The sequence below is a fragment of the Ursus arctos genome, unplaced genomic scaffold, assembly GCF_023065955.2.
Source record: "Ursus arctos isolate Adak ecotype North America unplaced genomic scaffold, UrsArc2.0 scaffold_14, whole genome shotgun sequence".
Classification (NCBI taxonomy): domain Eukaryota; kingdom Metazoa; phylum Chordata; class Mammalia; order Carnivora; family Ursidae; genus Ursus; species Ursus arctos.
This window is the reverse complement of record NW_026622808.1, coordinates 39,424,344-39,445,289: the sequence shown is the minus strand read 5'-3', so window position 1 is coordinate 39,445,289 and position 20,946 is coordinate 39,424,344. Positions and strand designations below refer to the sequence as shown.

The following is a 20,946-nucleotide window of genomic DNA, read 5'->3' as shown; positions in this document are numbered from 1 at the left end:
TGTCTGGAAACACTTAAAGATCTTTCCCAATACAGATGCGAGTGGCAGCTGTCTGCATTACACTGCATGGTATATGACTTTTTCCAGAGTCTTTAGGCAAGACCAAAACAACCTCACCAAACAGAGCAGGAGAGACAGCTTCTGTTGACTATGAGTGCCCAGTGCAGAAGGCCATTCAGAATATTCAGAACCCATTCTTTACCATCCTACTAACTTCTATGTAAGGTTCCTGACAAGATGGTGAGTTCAACCTATGGATAATTCAGCATCTCACAGGAACAAACTCTGATTGTCAGTTATATCAGCCTTGCAGTTATAAGGTATATTATTTTAGGGCATATATGGAAAAGTCTAGTGCTTTCATTGTGCTGTGAGCCAGGAATTTAAAACGCTGAGCTTACTGTTTTCTTCCTGTCTGCTCTCTGGCACATTTAAAAGCCACATGCTACCCAGTGGTCTTTCTTCATTCTCTCCTTAGACATTTATCGTAGCAGCTACTCATTCTGGCAAAACCTTCTTTTTACTAGGCACTCTTTTCTAGACGACCATCAGCATTAATTTAAGTAACTACCACTGTGTACCATGGACTTTCAGCATTCCATCCTCTGAAACGCACAGGATTCTTGATTGCCTTCACACCTTACCAGTTCAGATCATTGGTATTAGGTTCCCCTCTCATTGAGAGTCCATTGCTTGTACCCTTCCTGGTATCAGGTACTGTGTTATATGAGGTAGACTTCAGTTGCAGAGAAGAGAATTGGCTCTATTTAGTATAAGCAGACAAGGATTCTTTAGGCAATTTTGTAAATAGATTGCACAATTATTGGAAGAGCTAAAGAAACAGATTCCAGGCTGAGCTGCCAGGAATGACTCACAGAGCCAAACTGGAAATTGTCAGCAGAGGAATGATCCTGAGTCAGAAGCCCGCAGAGCCATCCTACAGAGCCTCACCACTTCACTGTAATCTGTATCAGCAATGAGACGCCTCATACCCTGCCCATCTCCCCATTTATTCAGTCAGAATTCTGGTATCATTCAAGTGATCTGATGGTGGAACCCAATGACCACCCACAACTCTATAGGGAACTAAGATATATAGTTGTTAGCTTTCCAACAATTGAAAAGGATGTCAGAAGGATATTGCAGTGGATAATAAGTAAATGAATCTATTACATCTGTCATAACAATATATACCTTTTGAGGAAATAAGCTTAAATTAAGGTCTACCTCTACTTTTATTTATTTATTTTTTTTGGTGAAACTACTGTATAAGCAAATATAGAATTAAGTCTTTATCTAAATTAGGGTTCTTAATGTGGGTCAGTGTATGAGCTTGGTATGTGATTGTATGCAAATTTTTATGTATGTGCAAAAATGTATTTTCTGGCGGATTCATAGCTGTCATATTCTCATAAGGATCTATGAACTCCCAAACATTTGAGAACCATTGGTCTTAATCCGTGCTAAATTTAAATTCTTTTATTATTTCATAATTCTGCAAAGCCAAAAACAATTATAATTTCAAATGAAAATCAATGCTCCATTATTCTCCAACATTATTTTCTAAATTCTCATTATTTAAAAATAAACTGTTCTGAAGATACTCTGTTTTCTTTCAATTTAGCCAGCTGACATTACAATTGTAAAATCAATGAAGAATCCTCCATCTGGTGTTAAATTAGTTATGGCTGCTATTTGTGTCATGAAAGATATAAAACCAGAAAAAATTTCAGATCCTTCAGGAACTGGAGGCAAGGTAATAACTAGACAGAGATTTATTTTTTTTAATGATTTTTTTATTATGTTAGTTACCATACAGTACATCCCCGGTTTCCAATGTAAGGCTCGATGATTCATTAGTTGCGTATAACACCCAGTGCACTATGCAATACGTGCCCTCCTTACTACCCATCACCAGTCTATCCCATTCCCCCACCCCCCTCCCCTCTGAGGCCCTCAGTTTGTTTCTCATAGTCCATAGTCTCTCATGTTTCATTCCCCCTTCTGATTACCCCCCTTTCTTTATCCCTTTCTTCCCCTACCGATCATCCTAGTTCTTATGTTCCATAGATGAGAGAAATCATATGATAGTTGTCTTTCTCTGCTTGACTTATTTCACTTAGCATTATCTCCTCCAGTGCCGTCCATGTTGTAGCAAATGTTGAGAACTCGTTCTTTCTGATAGCTGAGTAATATTCCATTGTATGTATGGACCACAACTTCTTAATCCAGTCATCTGTTGCAGGGCATCTCGGCTCCTTCCACGATTTAGCTATTGTGGACAATGCTGCTATGAACATTGGGGTGCATATGGCCCTTCTCTTTACTATGTCTGTATCTTTGGGGTAAACACCCAGTAGTGCAATGGCTGGATCATAGAGTAGCTCAATTTTTAACTTTTTAAGGGACCTCCACACTGTTTTCCAGAGTGGCTGTACCAACTTGCATTCCCACCAACAATGTAGGAGGGATCCCCTTTCTCCACATCCTCTCCAACAATTGTTGTTTCTTGCCTTGTCTATTTTTGCCATTCTAACTGGCGTAAGGTGATATCTCAGTGTGGTTTTGATTTGAATTTCCTTGATGGCTAATGATTTTGAACATTTTTTCATGTGTCTGTTAGCCATTTGTATGTCTTCATTGGAAAAGTGTCTGTTCATATCTTCTGCCCATTTTTTTGATTTGTTTATTTGTTTCTCATGTATTGAGTTTGAGAAGTTCTTTGTAGATCTTGGATACCAGTCCTTTATCTGTAGTGTCATTTGCAAATATCTTCTCCCATTCCGTGGGCTGCCTCTTAGTTTTTCTGACTGTTTCCTTGGCTGTGCAGAAACTTTTAATCTTGATGAAGTCCCATAAATTCATTTTATCTTTTGTTTCTCTTGCCTTTGGGGATGTATCATGAAAAAGGTTGCTTTGGCCGATGTCGTAGAGGTTGCTGCCTATGTTCTCCTCTAGAATTTTGATGGATTCCTGTCTCACATCGAGGTCTTTCATCCATTTGGAGTTTATTTTTGTGTATGGTGTGGGAGAGTGGTCAAGTTTCATTCTTTTGCATGTAGCTGTCCAATTTTCCCAGCACCATTTATTGAAGAGACTACACAGAGATTTAAATCATATTCAGGAATGTACAGAACACTTTACAGCACCTATTATCAAATTAAATGTCAACGGTATCCAGTTCAGGGAAGACACATTGTTTTCCAGATTGAACGTATTCAGAATAAAGTATGGAAGACATTATCTACGTGTATTCCATGGTAAAGCTAAGGCAGTATAGCATCAGAAAAATGTGGTTCCTGTTGCTTCTATTTCTTTTTCTGTCTGTGCAGGTTACCTGCTATCATGGGGTGGGATTGATTGAACACGGAAGTATGTGAGCTTTTTCCAGCTAAGATTCTGAAATATGTGATAGAACACCTATGTGGATATGAGCATTCAGAAAATTCTGCTGAGTTAAGCAGTATAGTAAAGTTGTTAAAAGTATGTGTTCTAGGGACACCTGGGTGGCTCAGTTGGTCGGACATCTGCCTTTGGCTCAGGTCCTAATCCCGGGGTCCTGGGATCGAGCCCTGCATGGTGCTCCGTCGGCAGGGAGCCTGCTTCTCCCTCTGGCTGCTGATCTCCTGCTTGTGCTCTTTCTCTCTCTAACAAATAAATGAATAAAATCTTTAAAAAAAATATATGTGCTCTAGAGCCAGAATGTTTGTATTCAGAAATCCTGTCCCATTAGCAGTGTGACCTTGGCCAAGATGCTTAACTTCTGTGGAATTCTGGAGATTATAGTACTTGCCTCACAAAGATAATGTGAGGATTAGATTACACATATAGATAGATACATATAGATCATATGTATAGATAGATACATATAGATTATACATGTAGTTAGATAATACATACAAAGCTCTTATGTATAAAGCTTTATAAACAGACAATAAATGTTAGCTGTTGTTATTATGATTATTATTCAAGGCTATATCCCTTAAAAAGGAAGGCGTAGCATCCATCCTAAACTAAATTTATGGACTTATTTTCTTTTCAGGTTTTTTTAGTACCTAGGTTTGAATTCCTGAATTGGAGAATTGAGGGGTGTGTGTGCATTCTATCCTTTACTGAGATAAATAAATGAGCTCTCACCTTACCAAGTCATTCTCATTTATAACACACACACCCCTACCTACCTACCTACCTACCTACCTATCAGGCTTCTGGAATGAGGAAAAAAACTGTTGTGCTAGTTACTTAACGTCTTTGCTAGCGCAAGTACCACCTGCTTTATCCCGTAACTGTCAGAGTGACGTGTAATCCTTGTCTTCTTTCTCTTCTTCATCTCACTTGGCGAGCCTAGCTGGGTGAGGAGGTCGTCCACAAGAAAAACGTTTGTTACCTGTTTCAGTCTCTTTGGGCTACTATTACAGTTACCTAAGACTGGGGTGGTTTATATTTATTTCTCACGGTTCTGGAGGCTGGGAATTCTGAGATCAAGGCTCCAGTAGATTCAGTGTCTGATGGAGGGGCCACTGCCTGGTTTATAGATGGCCTTCTTTTTGCTGTGTCCTCACATGGCAGAAGTGGAAGAGAGCTCTCTTTTATAAGGACACTAATCCCGTTCATGACCTAATCAACTCTCCACAACCCGGTCTCCAAATACTATCACACTGGGGATTAGGTTTCGATGTACACATTTTGATGGTGGGGATAAGAGACACTTTCAGTCTGTAGCACTACTTTTCTGGTTTGAAAGAGTCCAGAGTAAAGAAAAATAAAACTAGGAATAATAATAATACATTTTCTTATATGAAATTCTGATGGTATTTATGCTAGTTGCTTTTCTTACATTTCCTAAAGAGAAATAATTGCATCATTTGCCTTTCAACGTATAATTTTTTATAATGAATTCAGTATTTAAGTTTATGTTCATATCTTAAATGTTTGATGTATTTAGTATGTTCTTAGGGAGAGGAGTCTCTTTATTTCCGAAGAGATTAAGTTGATGTTTTGAAAGTATTTTGTTTCTCTGGATAATATACCTTAAACCTCAAGAAGAAAAATTAATACTGAGCATCTTTAATTATATATTTAACAAGTTTCCATAAATTTTATTTATAGATATTAGATTACTGGGGACCTAGCAAAAAGCTTCTGGGAGATATGAATTTCTTAAGAGAATTGAGAGAATATGACAAGGACAACATTCCTGTGAGTTTCATTGGATTTTTTATATTAATACAACTTTGCCAAGGTGTATAAGATCTTTAACATTATGCAATATTATATAAAACATAAGACAGTCCATTTTTAGGATTAAAATACTGCAGGAATATTATAACTATATTATGAATTCTCATAATGCATAAAACCACTCCTTCATACCATTGAAAGTCATTTAATGAATTACTGTTTTAGTGTATTATTAACTTGAAACAGTTCTCCGTTTTATAATAATTTCATAAATCTGAAACACAAATATATGTGAGATAAAAAAAAAGGAGAGTGCACTTTTCCATCCAAACTTGTATTAAGCTTTAATTGTTCTTTTCTCATTTCCACATATTTTCCCAATCTCCAACAGTCTTTTTTTTTTTTTGGAGGAAACGTCTTGCTTCGATATCTGTAAACCTTCATATTTTGCCACAAATATGACTTGTGTTTCTGCTACAATTATGCTTATTTTAAAATCACCTCAAAGTACTGACTTTGGTTTTTAAAGACAAAATAACTTTTTTACACAATGTTTTACTATGCATGATTATTTTTTCATCTTATGATTGTATGATATATGTTGAAATTTTAAGAAGGAAACGTTTGTTGTATAGGTGACTGTTATGCAGAAGATACGTGGTGAATACCTAACAAACCCTGAATTCGATGCTTCTAAGATTGCTAAAGCTTCTTCTGCAGCTGAGGGTCTGTGCAAGTGGATTATGGCTATGGAAGTGTATGACAGAGTTGCAAAGGTATTTTGAGGATCAAACACATTCATTTTCTATTGAAATACTCCCAGAAATTAAAATCTATGCATATAGTGACTAGTTAAGAAGTTTCTAAAACTCCCACCAGAAAGAATTGATCTTGCTGCGGGACAGACATCAGATGTTGTGTACCTAGTGGATGAAGAGAACACTTGTGTGTGCTATAACCTGGGCTTGGCTAGTGGTAGTGAGTGGTGGTGCTGTGGGAACAGGGATGAATCGGCCAGACTGACCTATAGCTATGGAGACTTGGGGCAAAAGCCAAAACTTCAAGGGCACAGTGGCAGATTAAAAAGTTGATTCAAACGGTCAGAAGTTAGAAGATCCAGTAGAGTTCAGAGGCAGAGCGTGGACAGTTGCCCTGAAGCAGCGGCATGCACAGGTAAGGAATCTTGTATGGAGAATGGTTAAAAGCATTTTGTAAATTTGGCTAGCAAAGGACCAAGGAAACACTGGCCTTGCCCTCTGTAGCTTGCAGAATTCTACTGAGGGAAGCAGGAAATATAAATAAAAAGGCAGATAAAAATACACAGTAGCATGTGCTTAGAATAATTTCAGAATGTAGGATAAATGATGAGGTTGTCACAATTGGAAAGATATTCCTAGTAAGGTCCATGTGCCTGTAGAGAGGGATTTTGATTGTTAGTTTCGGAGGAGTAGATTTGTCAAAGAAAGAAAATTAATTTTATCGGGGTTATTCTTCCATTGAACATCTTGTCCCCTCTCCATCGCAGGCTTTGGAGCGCTCAACCTAGCTCTTTTCCACATGTCTCACAAGGATGAAGCAGAGCAGCCAAGGCATTCCGACATCCCACTCTACACTCTACACCTGCCATTCTAATTCTGATGCAGCTGCCCCATGGTGTTGGGGTAGGGTTGGAGGGAGATAGTCAGTAAGGTCTCCTCTGAAGTCAAAAGTAGAAAGTGGAGCTCGCTGCTCTTTATTTATTTAACACATTCCCCTTTCAGGATTTCAGCCCCGAGGAGAGAAAACAGGACATTTGGTGTCTGATCCCTGCCTCCTCCTTCCCTCTTTGCCATCAGCTTCATTCATGGCAATGAACCAGAAGATTTAGATCTTCCTTCTTTCAAACTGGCGGATATTCTCTTTGGTCATCTTCTAAATTCTTTCTACCAGTGGTTTAAAATACACTCCCTGATCAAGTTGACCAAACCCCATTCCTCATATATTAATGAACATAGTAACATAAGAACTTTAGTTAATCTCCTTTCTCTCAACAAAGTGTGGCTTTTCAAGGAAAATTCAATTGAGGAAAATTCAATTTTAGTAGTGAAACTGAACATCAAGGCTTTCTTTCTCCTTGTAATTCTATTATCATAGTCTTAATCCCCCCCCCCAGGCAAATGTGTGCCTCAGTCAACTGGGAAGAAGACCACAGACTTGAAAATGCCATCCCCAGACACACAAAGCATATTCGTGTATTTGAAACATTTGTAATTTCTGCTACATGTTTTTTTTCCCTCTGATTTTGGCAACAGTTTAAATGGCCACTTCTCATTATTTTGAGACATTTTGCTATATCTTGTACTGTTTTTGCTACATATTATAATATTTTGTTAGTCTGGAATAATTAGTCTATTTTATAGATGATCATTTGCTAGTCCAGAATGTTTTATATATTTTATATGATATATAAATACATTTTACTTTAGGTAAAAAAAAATGTGTAAGATTTAAGGCAAAATGTTTGTTTTGTATAATTTATTATCAGTAACAAATGTATTTATAATAATAATCGCTTTTAACCCATCATGTCTATAAAGGATTATACAGGTGTCAGTTTTAAATAGAACACATCCTAGCTGCATGTATTGCTCCCAAACAGGTAGTGGCTCCTAAGAAAGCCCGCTTAGCAGAAGCTCAGAAGTCCTTAGCTGAGATAATGGAGATTTTAAATCAGAAGAGAGCAGAACTGGCAGAAGTAGAACATCATTTGGAAAATTTACAAAGAACATTTATTGAGAAAACTGAGGAAAAGGCTCGTTTAGAAGACCAGGTGGAACTCTGTGCTAAGAAACTTGAAAGAGCCTCAAAACTAATTGGAGGACTGGGCGGAGAAAAATCGAGGTCAGATTTCTATTTATTTTAACATTTAAGAAAGTTGGGCTTGAATATGTTACTTTCTTTGGGTGTTTATTATGATTACTGATTTTTAAGCGTCTGGTTTAGAATGTGGGGCATTCAACAAGGCACCTGGCCAGGCATCTCCCAACAGAATATCAATGTCAAGGATGGTGTTTGCCACTCGTTTCCAAATTTTTTACAAGGCAAATGATAATTTTTAATCTAAGTGGTGAGTGTGTGGCCGATCATTGTATAATTCTTGACAATTTTATGTGTGTTCAGATTTTTTCATAATAAAATGTTTGCCGGGGGGAAGTAGTGGATATAGGGCTCACTTTCTTAAAATTCATTTCAAAGAAGATATAACTGAACTGATGTAAATAGAACACTTAGCTTTATCCTAACCTATTTATTTGTACTGGCTAGCCAGCTATCTCATTTATTAATTATATGTGCTGAGTGAATAGCATGATAAGGAAATAGGCCTTTGACAGTACTTCATAGTGCAGATTAGATGGTTTTGAAATGCACTTTTTTATTGTAAAGTTCATGAGATGGAAAAAATACCGAACTTATCACTAGTACGCCAGCTTTTATACAACTTAAGTGGAATTTTTGGTAATGAATTGCAAATTTTTTTATGTTTTACAGACTAACTGTAAATACTGAAACAAATAGCAGGGCCACTAGACCAAATAAATCATCCTGGAGAAAATTATTAGACAAAACGCCAGCATGTTTTTGTTTTTGTTCTTGCTTATTCTGAAGGGTCAAGTTCTGCAAGAAATGCCTAATAAGCTAATAATGAAAGGTGGATTGTCATTCATATAGCATCGATATATTATAGCATGTCAGTGCTAGAAGGGACCCAGCCTCCTCATTTTATAGATAGGAGTCCAACATTTCATGGCTTTTTGTTATAAAATATGGACTAGAAGTCCCTTACCCTTTCTATTACTGTCTTCCATCATTCTCTGTGGTGAGGCTCTTTTGCCTTTCGTTGATCTCACAGATGGTCTCAGGCTGCAGATGACCTTCAGATAATATATGAAAATTTGACTGGTGATGTCTTAGTATCAGCAGGAGTAATAGCCTATCTTGGTGCTTTCACTTCTGGTTTTCGACAAACATGTACAGAAAATTGGAGCAAGTTGTGCAAGGTAATAGTTTTATATTTCATAAGTTTCCTTTTGAATATTCAAAGTATGTTTTAGGGTGTCGTGAAGAAAAAGATGGTAATAAGGATGAAGAAGAGAAGAAATAGCTGAAAGTGTAGGGTCTTGTTTTTTCTTCTTGATCAGTAAAATACTTTTATAGTCCAACTTTCAATTCAGTTTTTTCTATTTTTTAGAATTATTAAATAATATCTAATGACAAATCAATAATTTAAAAAATATTTCAACCAACAAGATGAAATAAAACATTAGGTATTTGTTTATTTCTTACAGGAGAAAAAAATTCCATGTTCAGAGGAGTTCTCATTGAGTAAGACTCTGGGTGATCCAGTAAAAATTAGAGCTTGGAATATTGCTGGGTTGCCAACAGATACTTTCTCCATAGATAATGGAGTGATTGTTAATAACTCCAGGCGTTGGTAAGGAACATAAAGTACTTTTCGCATATTTTATTTGAGAGTATTTAAATATAGAGAAAAGTTGATAGGACTTTAGAGTAAGCACCCACATACCCACCACCTCCTAGATTCTGCGATTAACATTTTATTATTCTTGCTGCTTTATCACATACTTATCCATCCCTCTATCCATCCGTCAACTCATCCTTTTTATACATTGCAACATAAGTTGCAGGTATGTTTATACTTTCCCCCAAATGCTTCAGCATGCATATCATTAATTTAAGTTGTTTTTGTTTGTTTGTTTTTCTTTTGAGGTAAAATTTATGTACAATGAAATACACAAGAGTTAAGTATACCATTCATGAGTTCCAACAAAAGTGTAGACTTGATACAGATACAGAACATGACTAATATCCAGGAAGTTTTCTTAAGTCCCTTCCCAGTAAATCCTTTCTCTTACCCCACAGTAGGAAATTATTGCTCTGATTATTTTCCACCACAGGTTAATTTTGCCTATTCTAGAACTTCATATAAACAGAATCATACTGTATATAGTCTTTGTGTAAGGCATCTTCCACAAAGCATAAAGTTGTTATTTTTTGTTGCTGAGTAATATTCCGTTGTAGGACTATATCACCATGCATTCTCCTATTGGTGGACACCTGGGCTCTTTCCAGTTTTTGACTATTCACTGTATTTATCTTAACTAGGTATTTCTATCTGTTTTTAAGATATTGTAACTTGATAATTTATGCAATATAATGGATATCTTTAATTGCTAACATAGTGTGACAACTGTATGAACTTTTCAAATGGTTTTATTATCCTTTTATTTATATCACTTTGAAAAACTTGGAAATTACTCTTATCTGAGAAATCATTTCCTATAAATGATTATCCATGTTGTCATTTAATTTTAAGTCTTTTCGTGGGACTATATCTCAAACATACTGTGATAAATACTGTTGAGTTCTTACATTCATGAGGTACTGCTTTAAGTGCCCTATATTCTCAAAAATTCCCATGAGTTAGAGATTACTATTATTCCATTTTACAGATGAGGAAATTGAGGCCTGGAATGATTTAATAATTTGAAATTTAGTAGATAACTGAGCTAAAATGGTGGAGTCAGAATTTTAACCCAAACAATTTAACTTCCAAATCCCTGTTTCTTAATTACTTTGTGAAGTGTGTGGAATAGGATATCACATTCACTACCTCTAAAACTGTAATGGAAATTTTAGTCATCTTGTGGAATATGAGATACATATGAGGAAATCTTACATTCTGAAAGTGTTTATTTTCTTTGGAAACCTTACTTCAAGGCATCTAAGTTTTCTTAATATTGACAGTATTGTTTTAACAAAATAAGAACATGTATGATTGTATTTTGAGTGTTTATCCACTCAAATTTTGCTTAGTTAACATCCTTAGATGGAAACTTCTAGATAATTAGAGTAAATTTATCATAATCTGAGAAAGTATATTTAGCTATTCAAAAAAATATGTTCTTTGGTAGAGCAGAGAAAGTTCTACTTAACAGAATATTATACCCCAAGTTTTTATAATTCTGTTTTAGAACTCCTTTCAATCTATTGATGGCCATTCAGATTTTTAAAATTGCAGTTCAGAAAATGCTGTTGGTATATTTATATCTTAATTAAAATTTGAGGAAACCAGAGGCTTCAGAGTCGTATGTAAATTGAGGAAAACAATCTGTCATTTTCTGGCAAAAAGCTCACTCTTCTAACAAAGTAATATTTCAATGGAGTTACTCTTTCTACCTGTTATTTGTGGACCAACTGGCCCACAGGCCATGGGCTGGGTGACTTAAAGGATTTATCGCCATCCTTATAGCTCAGACTTCACTTCTTGCCACTTGACCCCAGTCTAGTCACCTATGGCTGTCATCCTTCTTGACAGCAATATAAGTGGCCACAGAGGCTTAGTCTCCTCTCTGTAACTCCAGACAGCAAAACCCAGTAAAGTAGTTAATGTTCACTCTTTTAGTTACTCTTTCTTAAGTGTACCTCAGAGAAAGTTTGGGCCACAAGGCCTCTGGAAGGTGAACATTGGTCTGAGTCTTCTGTCTTTTAGGATATAGGAATACTCTTCTGTGTTATTCTTTGCATAGCTGCTTCATTAGTTTATCTCTAATGATGTGGTCTATCTCTGTTTCTCTGTGCATATGGCTGCTCACCATGGAAGCCTCAGTTCCTAAGTTCACAAAACACATCAGTTGAAAAATATAGATTAACCAGGACCATCAAGTCAAACTTCAAATTCCTGTGACAGAAAAATCTGATTGGCTTATCTTGGGACAAATATCCAACCTAGGTTTAGTCATCTATGGCTTGGGACCAAGCCATTATGGTAACAAACATGGGTGTTGGAGGTCAAGAATGTAGTTCTCAGAAGGAGTCATAAGCTGGGAAAACAGCGTACTTTTTACGATTAGGGCTTTGGTGCTTGCTTTTTTCCTCATGGATTTTTAATACTACCTTTGTCCCTTTAGTGTTTCTTTTAGAAAGAACTTGTGAATTGGTCTGAAAATGTCTTTGTTTTCCTCATTAAAAAAATTCCTAAGTCAGATTTATTGAGGTATGGTTTATATATAGTAAAAATCCCTTTTAGGTGTACTATTTTATGAATTTTGACTAAGGCTAATGATCATATGATCCCTGCCACAATCAAGATACAGAACATTTCCAACAATTTGAGGGTTTTAAATGGAGAAAGGAGGTGAAACAAGCTTTTGCCTTTTTCTGTTTTTGTTTTTGAATTAATATAAATTTGACATAATTCTCTTCACTTGTAATCAGAGTATTTAGATCATTTATACTTAATGGAATTATTGAAACATTTACATTTAAATCTATATTGCTAGTTCTTTTTTGTCTCTTTTGTTCTTTATTCCTTTTATCTTTTTTTCCCACATGGCTTTGGATTAATTGAAGTTTTTTATTATTTCATTGGTTTATTTGTTATATACTCCTTATTTTTAGTGTTTGCTCTAGGGTTTACAATAAACATCTTCAATTTCCCACTGAATACTTTCAAATAATAATATACTACTACACATATAGCACAAGAACCTTTCAACAGTATAATTCCAGTATATCTTTCCTATTGTGCTGTTGTTGCATATTTTACTTTGTCATGTGTCACAAATCTCATAATACATTGTTACTCTTTTTGCTTTAGACAATAATTTATCTGTTAGAATGATTAAATATAAGGAAAAAAGTCTTTTATATTTACTTTCATTTTTTCCCCTCATTTTGGACCTCTTCATTTCTTTCTTTGTGTTTCTGATTTTATATTTCTTCTGCCTGAAGAATTTTTTTAAAAGTTTTTCCTGAAGAATATTTTTGACACATCCTTTATATAGGTCTGTTGGCAATTAATTCACTCAGCATTTTTTTCTTTATTTCATCTTCATTTGGGAGGCTGTTTTTTGCTGGGTTTAGAATTCTGAGTTGATGGGTTTTTAGGTATTTTTTTCTTTTTCTTTTTTTACTTTTAAGTTGTCATTCCATTGCTTCTGGCTTGCATAGTTTCTGATAAGACCTCTGCTCTAAGTCTTATTTTAGTTCCTCCTTATGTAATGTGACTTTTTTTTTCACCTGACGATCTTCAGATTTTTCTCTATCTTTAGTTTTCAGCAGTTTGACAATGATGTGTCTAGGTAAATGTGTGTAAGGGTGTGTGTGTGTGTGTGTGTGTGTGTGTTTTTCTTGTTATTTTTTCTGAATGAGTTCTCTGAGCTTCTCAGATCTATTTCATTTTCTCCCTCTTTTCTCTCTAGTATCACTTAAATTTGTAAGTCACTTTGGTATTGTCCCAAAGCTATGGGATGCTCTGTTTTGCTTTTAATCATTCTTATTTTTCTTTTTGAGTTTCAATCTAGGTAATTCTACAAGACTATCTGGTTATGTTGAGACTACCACAGCCTATGAAAGGAATTATTTAGATTTGACATTGTATTTTTTATTTCTAGTATTTCCATTTAAGTCTTTCTTGTAGTTTCATCTCTCTGCTGAAGATCATCTCTTTAGGCATGTTATCTACCTTTTCCACTAACTCTTTTACATTTTAATCACAGTTATTTTAAAATTTATTGTCTAATGTTTCCAACATTTGTGTCATCTATGAGTCTGTTTCTTTTCATTTCTATTCACATCTTCTGCCCATTTCTTAACTGGATTATTTGTTTTCTGGGTGTCGGGTTTTATAAGTTCTTTATATATTTTGGATCCTAGCCCTTTATCTGATATGTCATTTGCTCCCATTCTGAAGGTTGCCTTTTAGTTTTGTTTATTGTTTCCTTCATTGTGCAGAACTTTTTATCTTGATGAAATCCCAATAGTTCATTTTTGCTTTTGTTTCTCTTGCATCAGGAGATCTATCTAGTAAGAAGCTGTGATAGCCAATGTCAAAGAGGTTGCTGCCTGTGTTCTCCTCTAGGATTTTGATGGTTTCCTCTCTCACATTTAGGTCTTTCATCCATTTTGAATTTATTTTTGTGTATGGTGTAAGAGAGTGGTCCAGTTTCATTCTTTTGCATGTTGCTGTCCTGTTTTCCCAACACCATTTGTTGAAAAGACTGTCTTTTCCATTCTTTCCTGCTTGGTCAAAGATTAGTTGACCATATAGCTGTGGATTCATTTGTGGGTTTTCTATTCTGTTCCATTGATCTATGAGTCTGTTTTTGTGCCAGTGCCATACTGTCCTCATCACTACAGCTATAATATGACTTGAAGTCTGGAACTCTGATGCCTCCAGCTTTGCTTTTCTTTTTTAAGATTGCTTTGGCTGTTTGGGGTCTTTTGTGACTTCATACAAGTTTTAGGACTTTTTGTTCTGGCTCTGTGAAAAATGCTGATTGTTTTGTCTTTGGAAAGGAAAGAAAAAATTTTAAAAAGCATTATCTTATAGTAATTGATTAAAGAGGTTTTTTTCTGTAGGCAAAGGGAAAGGGGAGTTTATCCCTAGAAGTTGAAACAGAAAGACAATGTCTGAGAAAGCCAAAACAACTTGAGACAAAAACTCCCTTTTCTATACTTTTTAAAAAAGATTTTATTTGTCAGAGACAGAGAGAGAGAGGAGAAAGAGCACAAGCAGGGGGAGTGGCAGGCAGAGGGAGAAGCAGACTCCTTGCTGAGCAGGAAGCCCATTGCAAGACTTGATCCCAGGACTCTGGGATCATGACCTGAGCTGAAAGCATATGCTTAACCAACTGAGCCACCCAGGTGCCCCTGTACTAATGTTTTTCAAAAATGATTTAATGCAGTGTACTGAATATAAAAGGAACCTAGGACAGTCAGTATCATCACTGGAGAAGAAGAAAGCATGTCATATTTTAAATATCTGAAACCATGAATTATTTGCTCTTAAACACAAAGCCTTTTCCATAATTATATAGAAAAATTTACTAAATAGATCTCAACTATATACCAGACAAAATTTGGAAACTTAGTTTATGGTTCTCATAACCTGAGGAAATCCATTATAGGCTCGTGGATCTCTTATTTTAAATTTTTATCAAATAAATAGACTTATTTTTTATATTATGTTAATAGATGTCATTTATTAAAATTACCATGAAAACTGCATTGTATTGCAAAGAGCATAGTTTACAGGTTCACAAGATTCTACTTCTGACATGGAACTAGTTTTGGAAACTTGGACAAAGTATTCCCTGAGACTGAATTTCCTCATTTCAAAAATAAATGACAGTAGGGGCACCTGGGTGGCACAGTCATTAAGCATCTGCCTCTGGCTCAGGGTATGATCCTGGCGTTCTGGGATCAAGCCCCACATCGGGCTCCTTCGCTGGGAGCCTGCTTCTTCCTCTCCCACTCCCCCTGCTTGTGTTCCCTCTCTTGCTGGCTGTCTCTCTCTGTCAAATAAATAAATAAAATCTTTAAAAAAACAAAAAAACCCACAAAAACAAAAAAACAAAAACAAAAATAAATGACAATAAAACTCCTTTTTACCTTTCTCTCAAAGGACTCTTGTAATGATTAATCCTGATAATGTATATGAAACACTTTGCATTTGTACAGATTGATGGTGATGTTTGTTAAATTACATAATTTGAAAGAAATATCAACATCTATTTATTCCCCTCAGAATGTCTCTTGTTATATTCTAGGCCTTTAATGATTGACCCACAGGGTCAAGCCAATAAGTGGATCAAAAACTCTGAAAGAGAAAATCAGCTTAGTGTTATTAAGCTATCTGATGCAGACTATATGAGAACATTGGAAAACTGTATTCAGTTTGGAACTCCTCTTCTACTAGAAAATGTTGGTGAAGAACTGGACCCATCTTTGGAGCCTTTACTACTTAGACAAACTTTTAAGCAAGGTAGAAGTTCATTAATATTAGTCGGTAGAACTGAAAGATGGTTTGATGATCTTTGAGGCATATCTTTGAGGCAAGAAAACCACTACATAAATTTATGTATAATGTTAATAACTCAGAATTTCTGTGTCATTGTTATGTGTGAAAGGAAATTTGGAACAAATACCAGGCATAAATTTTGGTCAGATAATCTAGAATAAGTATCTTGCCCTCTAGTCATTATGTTAACCACTGTTATCTAGACTGTTATTCAGTAGAGAACAGAAAGAAGTTGAAGCCAGCCTGAAATCCCCTTGTTTTGTGACCATGGAGCTCACAAAGTCCATTATTATGAATAGTAATGGTTAGTATGCACTAGAGTTGACTTTAGGTAGACATTGCCCACTTTACATCTTTCCGCTTATAAAAATTTTATCTCTGCCAAACTTTAGGACTTTTTTTTTCCATGCTTGGCTTTTAGTTTTTACTTCAATTCTAGTTAGTTAACATATAATGTAATATTGGTTTCAGGAGTAGAATTTAGTGATTCATCACTTATATATAACCCCCAGTGCTCATTACAACAAGTGCCCTCCCTAATACCCATCAACCATTTAGCCCATCCCCTGCCCACCTTCCCTCCAGCAACCTCCTCAGTTTGTTCTCTGTAATTAAGAGTCTCTTATGGTTTGCCTCCCTCTGTTTTTTTCTCCCTTCCCTTACGTTCATCTGTTTTGTTTCTTAAATTCCACATATGAGTGAAAGCATGTGGTATTTGTCTTTCTCTGACTGACTTAGTTTGCTTGGCATAATACACTCTAGCTCCATCCACATCATTGCAAATGGTAAGATTTCATTCTTGAGGGCTGAGTAATATTCCATTGTATATTTATACCACATCTTCTTTATCCATTCATCAGTTGATGGACATTTGGGCTCTTTCCATAATAAACTCTAGTACTCTTAGGAGCTTCAGTCATATACAAATAATCTTGGAATCATGATGGAAAATTGATAGAGGAGGTAAGATCAAAAAGAATCTTGATTTAGAAGGCTCCAAGACAACCAGAGAAAATGTCTCATGCCACCCCAGAATGAATGAGTTCTGCTGTGTAATTGCTTACTTGCCTCTGTGCCTATGATTTTGTCATATCTCTGTTCTATTTTAAAGTACTTTAGAGCCTTTTACTTGTAACCTAAGAACAACCTTAACATAGAGAGAGGGGCAATGTTCATAGCAGCAATGTCCACAATAGCCAAACTGGAAGGAGCCAAGATGCCCTTCAGCAGATTCAGCCATCAGAAGGGATGATTACCCAACATTTGCATCAACATGGATGGAACTGGGGGAGATGATGCTAAGTGAAATAAGTTCAAGCAGAGAAAGACAATTATCATATGGTTTCATTTATTTGTGGAACATAAGGAATAGCAGGGAGAACATTAGGAGGAGGAAGGGGAAAATGAAGGCAGGGGGGAAACAGAGGGGAGGATGAACCACGAGAGACTATGGACTCCAGGAAACAAACTGAGGGTTTTGGGGGGATGGGTTAACCCGGTGATGGGTATTAAGGAAGGCATGTATTGCATGGTGCACTGGGTGTTATACACAAACAATGAATCATGGAACACTACATCAAAAACTAATGATGTACTGTATGGTGACTAACATAACATTTTAAAAAAATCCTTCATTCTTATAGTAAAAAAAAAAAAAAAGAAACATGGAGGGGCTATACAACTTTGGCTTACTTATCATGCATTTGTTTTCTGAAATATAGGTGGCATTGATTGCATCAGACTTGGTGAGGTCATTATTGAGTATTCCTTTGATTTCAAGTTTTATATCACCACAAAACTGAGAAATCCACACTATATGCCAGAACTGGCTACAAAGGTATCTTTACTCAATTTCATGATAACTCCAGAAGGACTTGAAGATCAGTTACTAGGTATCGTTGTTGCAAAGGAGAGGTATGTATTTTCTTATATGATTCCAAATGGTCTAGAGAGGAATATTTGTAGGCCATTAATACTTCTGTTATGTGATTATTTCAAAACCTTGTCAAATTTTACATTTTCTTATTATAAATTAAGTATATAATCCTTTAAAATAGCCATTCTTGGAGCACCTGGGTGGCTCAATTGGTTAAGCATCTGACTCTTGATTTTGGCTCTAGTCATGATCTCAGGGTCATGAGATCAAGCCCCACTTCAGACTCCATGCTGAGTGTCTAAAGATTCTCTCTCTCTCTCTCTCTCTCCCCCCCCCCCCCCAGTGCTCCCGTGCACTCTCTCTCTCTCTCTCAAAAAAAAAAAAAAAAGTAAAATTGCCATTCTATAACAAGTAAGTTATAAGTCAACCATACTGTACTGGGCTCTTAGTATGGGTAGTAGGATTCAGATGACATACCATGACTTCTGACTTGTATCTGATTGTTTGAGCAAAAAATGTTCACTCAGAAGAATATATGCTGTGGACAAAATCAGAAATGAGTTCAAAGATTTAAATGCAGGATGTCACTGAAATAATGAAATATTGGAATAATATAGTGAGATAATGAAATAAGAATGAGTGATGAAATACTTAGATAAGAATGAAAAAGCAGGATGCAAAACTATACATGGTATGAGTAATATTTTGTAAAAAAATAGTTAATGTATAAATATATATGTATATATATGTGTGTATATATGTATGTGTATGTATGTTTATGTGTATATGTATATATGTATGGTATGAGTAATATTTTATAAAAAATAGTTAATGTATAAATAGAATATGTATATATGTGTGTATATATGTGTGTATATGTGTATATATATGTGTGTATATATATACACACACTAAAAAGTTTGGGAGGGAATATGTCAATGTTAACAGTGATCATCTCTGAGGGTGATAAGATCATGGGTAATTATTTTTTTTACTCTTTATGTATTTTTCCATTACTAGGATGTGTTAATTTTTTAAAAGAGAAAAGATACTAAGATACCTGATAGGGCTACTAGTAAAGAATTACTTCCTGAAGGAAATCTTTGATTCCACTTGGAGCTTCACATAACATTATCAAGCAGTCTATTACATGAAATCAAATTATAAGTGATATTATGTAATCATGAGGTACTTTTGTTACTTCCAATATATGAATCCTCCTTACATAATATCCAAGACAGAACCATGTCCTAACATATCCTATAAAATGGTGACTTATGTTATTTTGAAGTTTTATACTATCTTTGAGAATATGTTAAGTGCCAGTTTTATTTTTTGTTTGAAAAAGCAATTGTATGACAAGTCATCTTTTCTGCTCTTGTGGAAGACATGATGAAAATAACACTGAATATGACAGAGCCAAGGAATAAATAAGAAGTTGACTATTGTGTTTCTTCTTCAGTTCCTGTCCTCGTATAACCATCTCAGCTATATGGATAAACTTAACACATTCTTAGACTTCCTGTAGTACATGTTATTGCCACATTTTATATATATACAATTAGTGATCTTTTTTTGCTCAGATTTCTCAAATTATCATTTGTATGGAAATAACTTTTTTCCTTGGGATAAAGTTTGTGTTACATATCTTAGTTTCTGTTACATGTCTACAAAGTTATTTAAATGTCTACAAAATTGTGATATCTAATATTTAGATATTAAAGTACTACAAATTTAAACTAATTGTTTCTATCTTTTTAGACCAGAATTAGAAGAGGAACGAAATGCCCTTATTCTTCAGTCTGCAGCTAATAAGAAACAGCTAAAAGATATAGAGAAAAAAATTTTGGAAACACTATCGTCTTCAGAAGGGAACATTTTAGAAGATGAAAGTGCAATTAAAGTCTTAGACTCCGCTAAAATGATGTCCAATGAGATAACAAAGAAACAGCAGGTGAGAAAAGAATCCTAGCAAACTTTAAAAAAATTTTTTTTATTTATTTAAGTTGAATTATCCAAGGTATAGTACATCATTGGTTGTTGATACAATGTTCAGTGATTAATCAGTTGCATATAACACTCAGTGCTCATCACATCACGTGCCCTCCTTAATGCCCATCCCCCCACCCCATCTCCCTTTCCACAACCCTCAGTTTGTTTCCTGGAGTCAAGAGTCTCGTATGGTTTGTCTCCCTCTCTGATTTCTCCCCCTTCAGATTTCCCTCCCTTCCCCTATCGTCCTCTGCACTATTTCTTATGTTCCACATATGAGTGAAACCATATGATAATTGTGTTTCTCTGATTGACTCATTTCACTTACCATAATTCCCTCCAGTTCCATCCACGTCCATGTAAATGCTAGATATTCATCCTTTCTGACGGCTGAGTAATGTTCTATTGTTTATATGAACCACATCTTCTTTATCCATTCATCCTTTGAAGGACATCTTGGCTCCTTCCACAGTTTGGCTGTTGTGGACAGATGGTAGCTACACTTTGGTGAACATAGCATAATGTATAAACTTGTCCAATCACTATGTTGTACACCTGAAACTAATGTAACATTGTGTGTCAACTACACTCAAATAAAAAAAAATATATAAGGGGCATTTTATTTTCCCAATGACGGAATTATATACAGGCCTCAAGAATAAATGGGAAGTTTCTATGCTCTTTGTCTGACCCTCTCTAAGATTGGGTAGTCCGGATCTGTGCCTCTCTGCTCCATAAGAAGACCAGTTTCTCCCGTAAAACTGTTGTATCTGTTCCTTCATACGTTTGTCTTGCATGTAGGAACCAAATTTGGTTCCATTAGTACTTAAAGTACAATTCCCTGGAGAAAAATTGATTTAGCTTATCTTGTGTCCAGTTCTATATCTACCTCCTGATTGAATCAGCTACAAACAGGATAATTCAGTATAAACATGATACACAGACACACTCATTCAGCAGTCTGTGGACAGTGTGTCCAAAGAAGAGAAGTGGTGGATAAGTGCTCTACACGGTTTTCCTATAGAATAATAATCTA

The 20,946-nt window shown here is 35.5% G+C and overlaps 1 protein-coding gene across 1 annotated transcript in view; it reads left to right on the top strand.

Moving 5' to 3' along the window:
• Positions 1 to 20,946, top strand: part of DNAH12 (dynein axonemal heavy chain 12) — a 199,297-nt gene that overhangs the window by 135,425 nt on the left and 42,926 nt on the right. Inside the window, exons 50-58 of the mRNA XM_026501080.4 lie at positions 1,625 to 1,756; positions 5,110 to 5,199; positions 5,817 to 5,957; positions 7,820 to 8,061; positions 9,071 to 9,218; positions 9,507 to 9,652; positions 15,792 to 16,006; positions 17,764 to 17,956; positions 19,680 to 19,872. Of these exons, the coding sequence (XP_026356865.3) occupies positions 1,625 to 1,756; positions 5,110 to 5,199; positions 5,817 to 5,957; positions 7,820 to 8,061; positions 9,071 to 9,218; positions 9,507 to 9,652; positions 15,792 to 16,006; positions 17,764 to 17,956; positions 19,680 to 19,872 (1,500 nt within the window). The remainder of the gene's footprint in view (positions 1 to 1,624; positions 1,757 to 5,109; positions 5,200 to 5,816; positions 5,958 to 7,819; positions 8,062 to 9,070; positions 9,219 to 9,506; positions 9,653 to 15,791; positions 16,007 to 17,763; positions 17,957 to 19,679; positions 19,873 to 20,946) is intronic.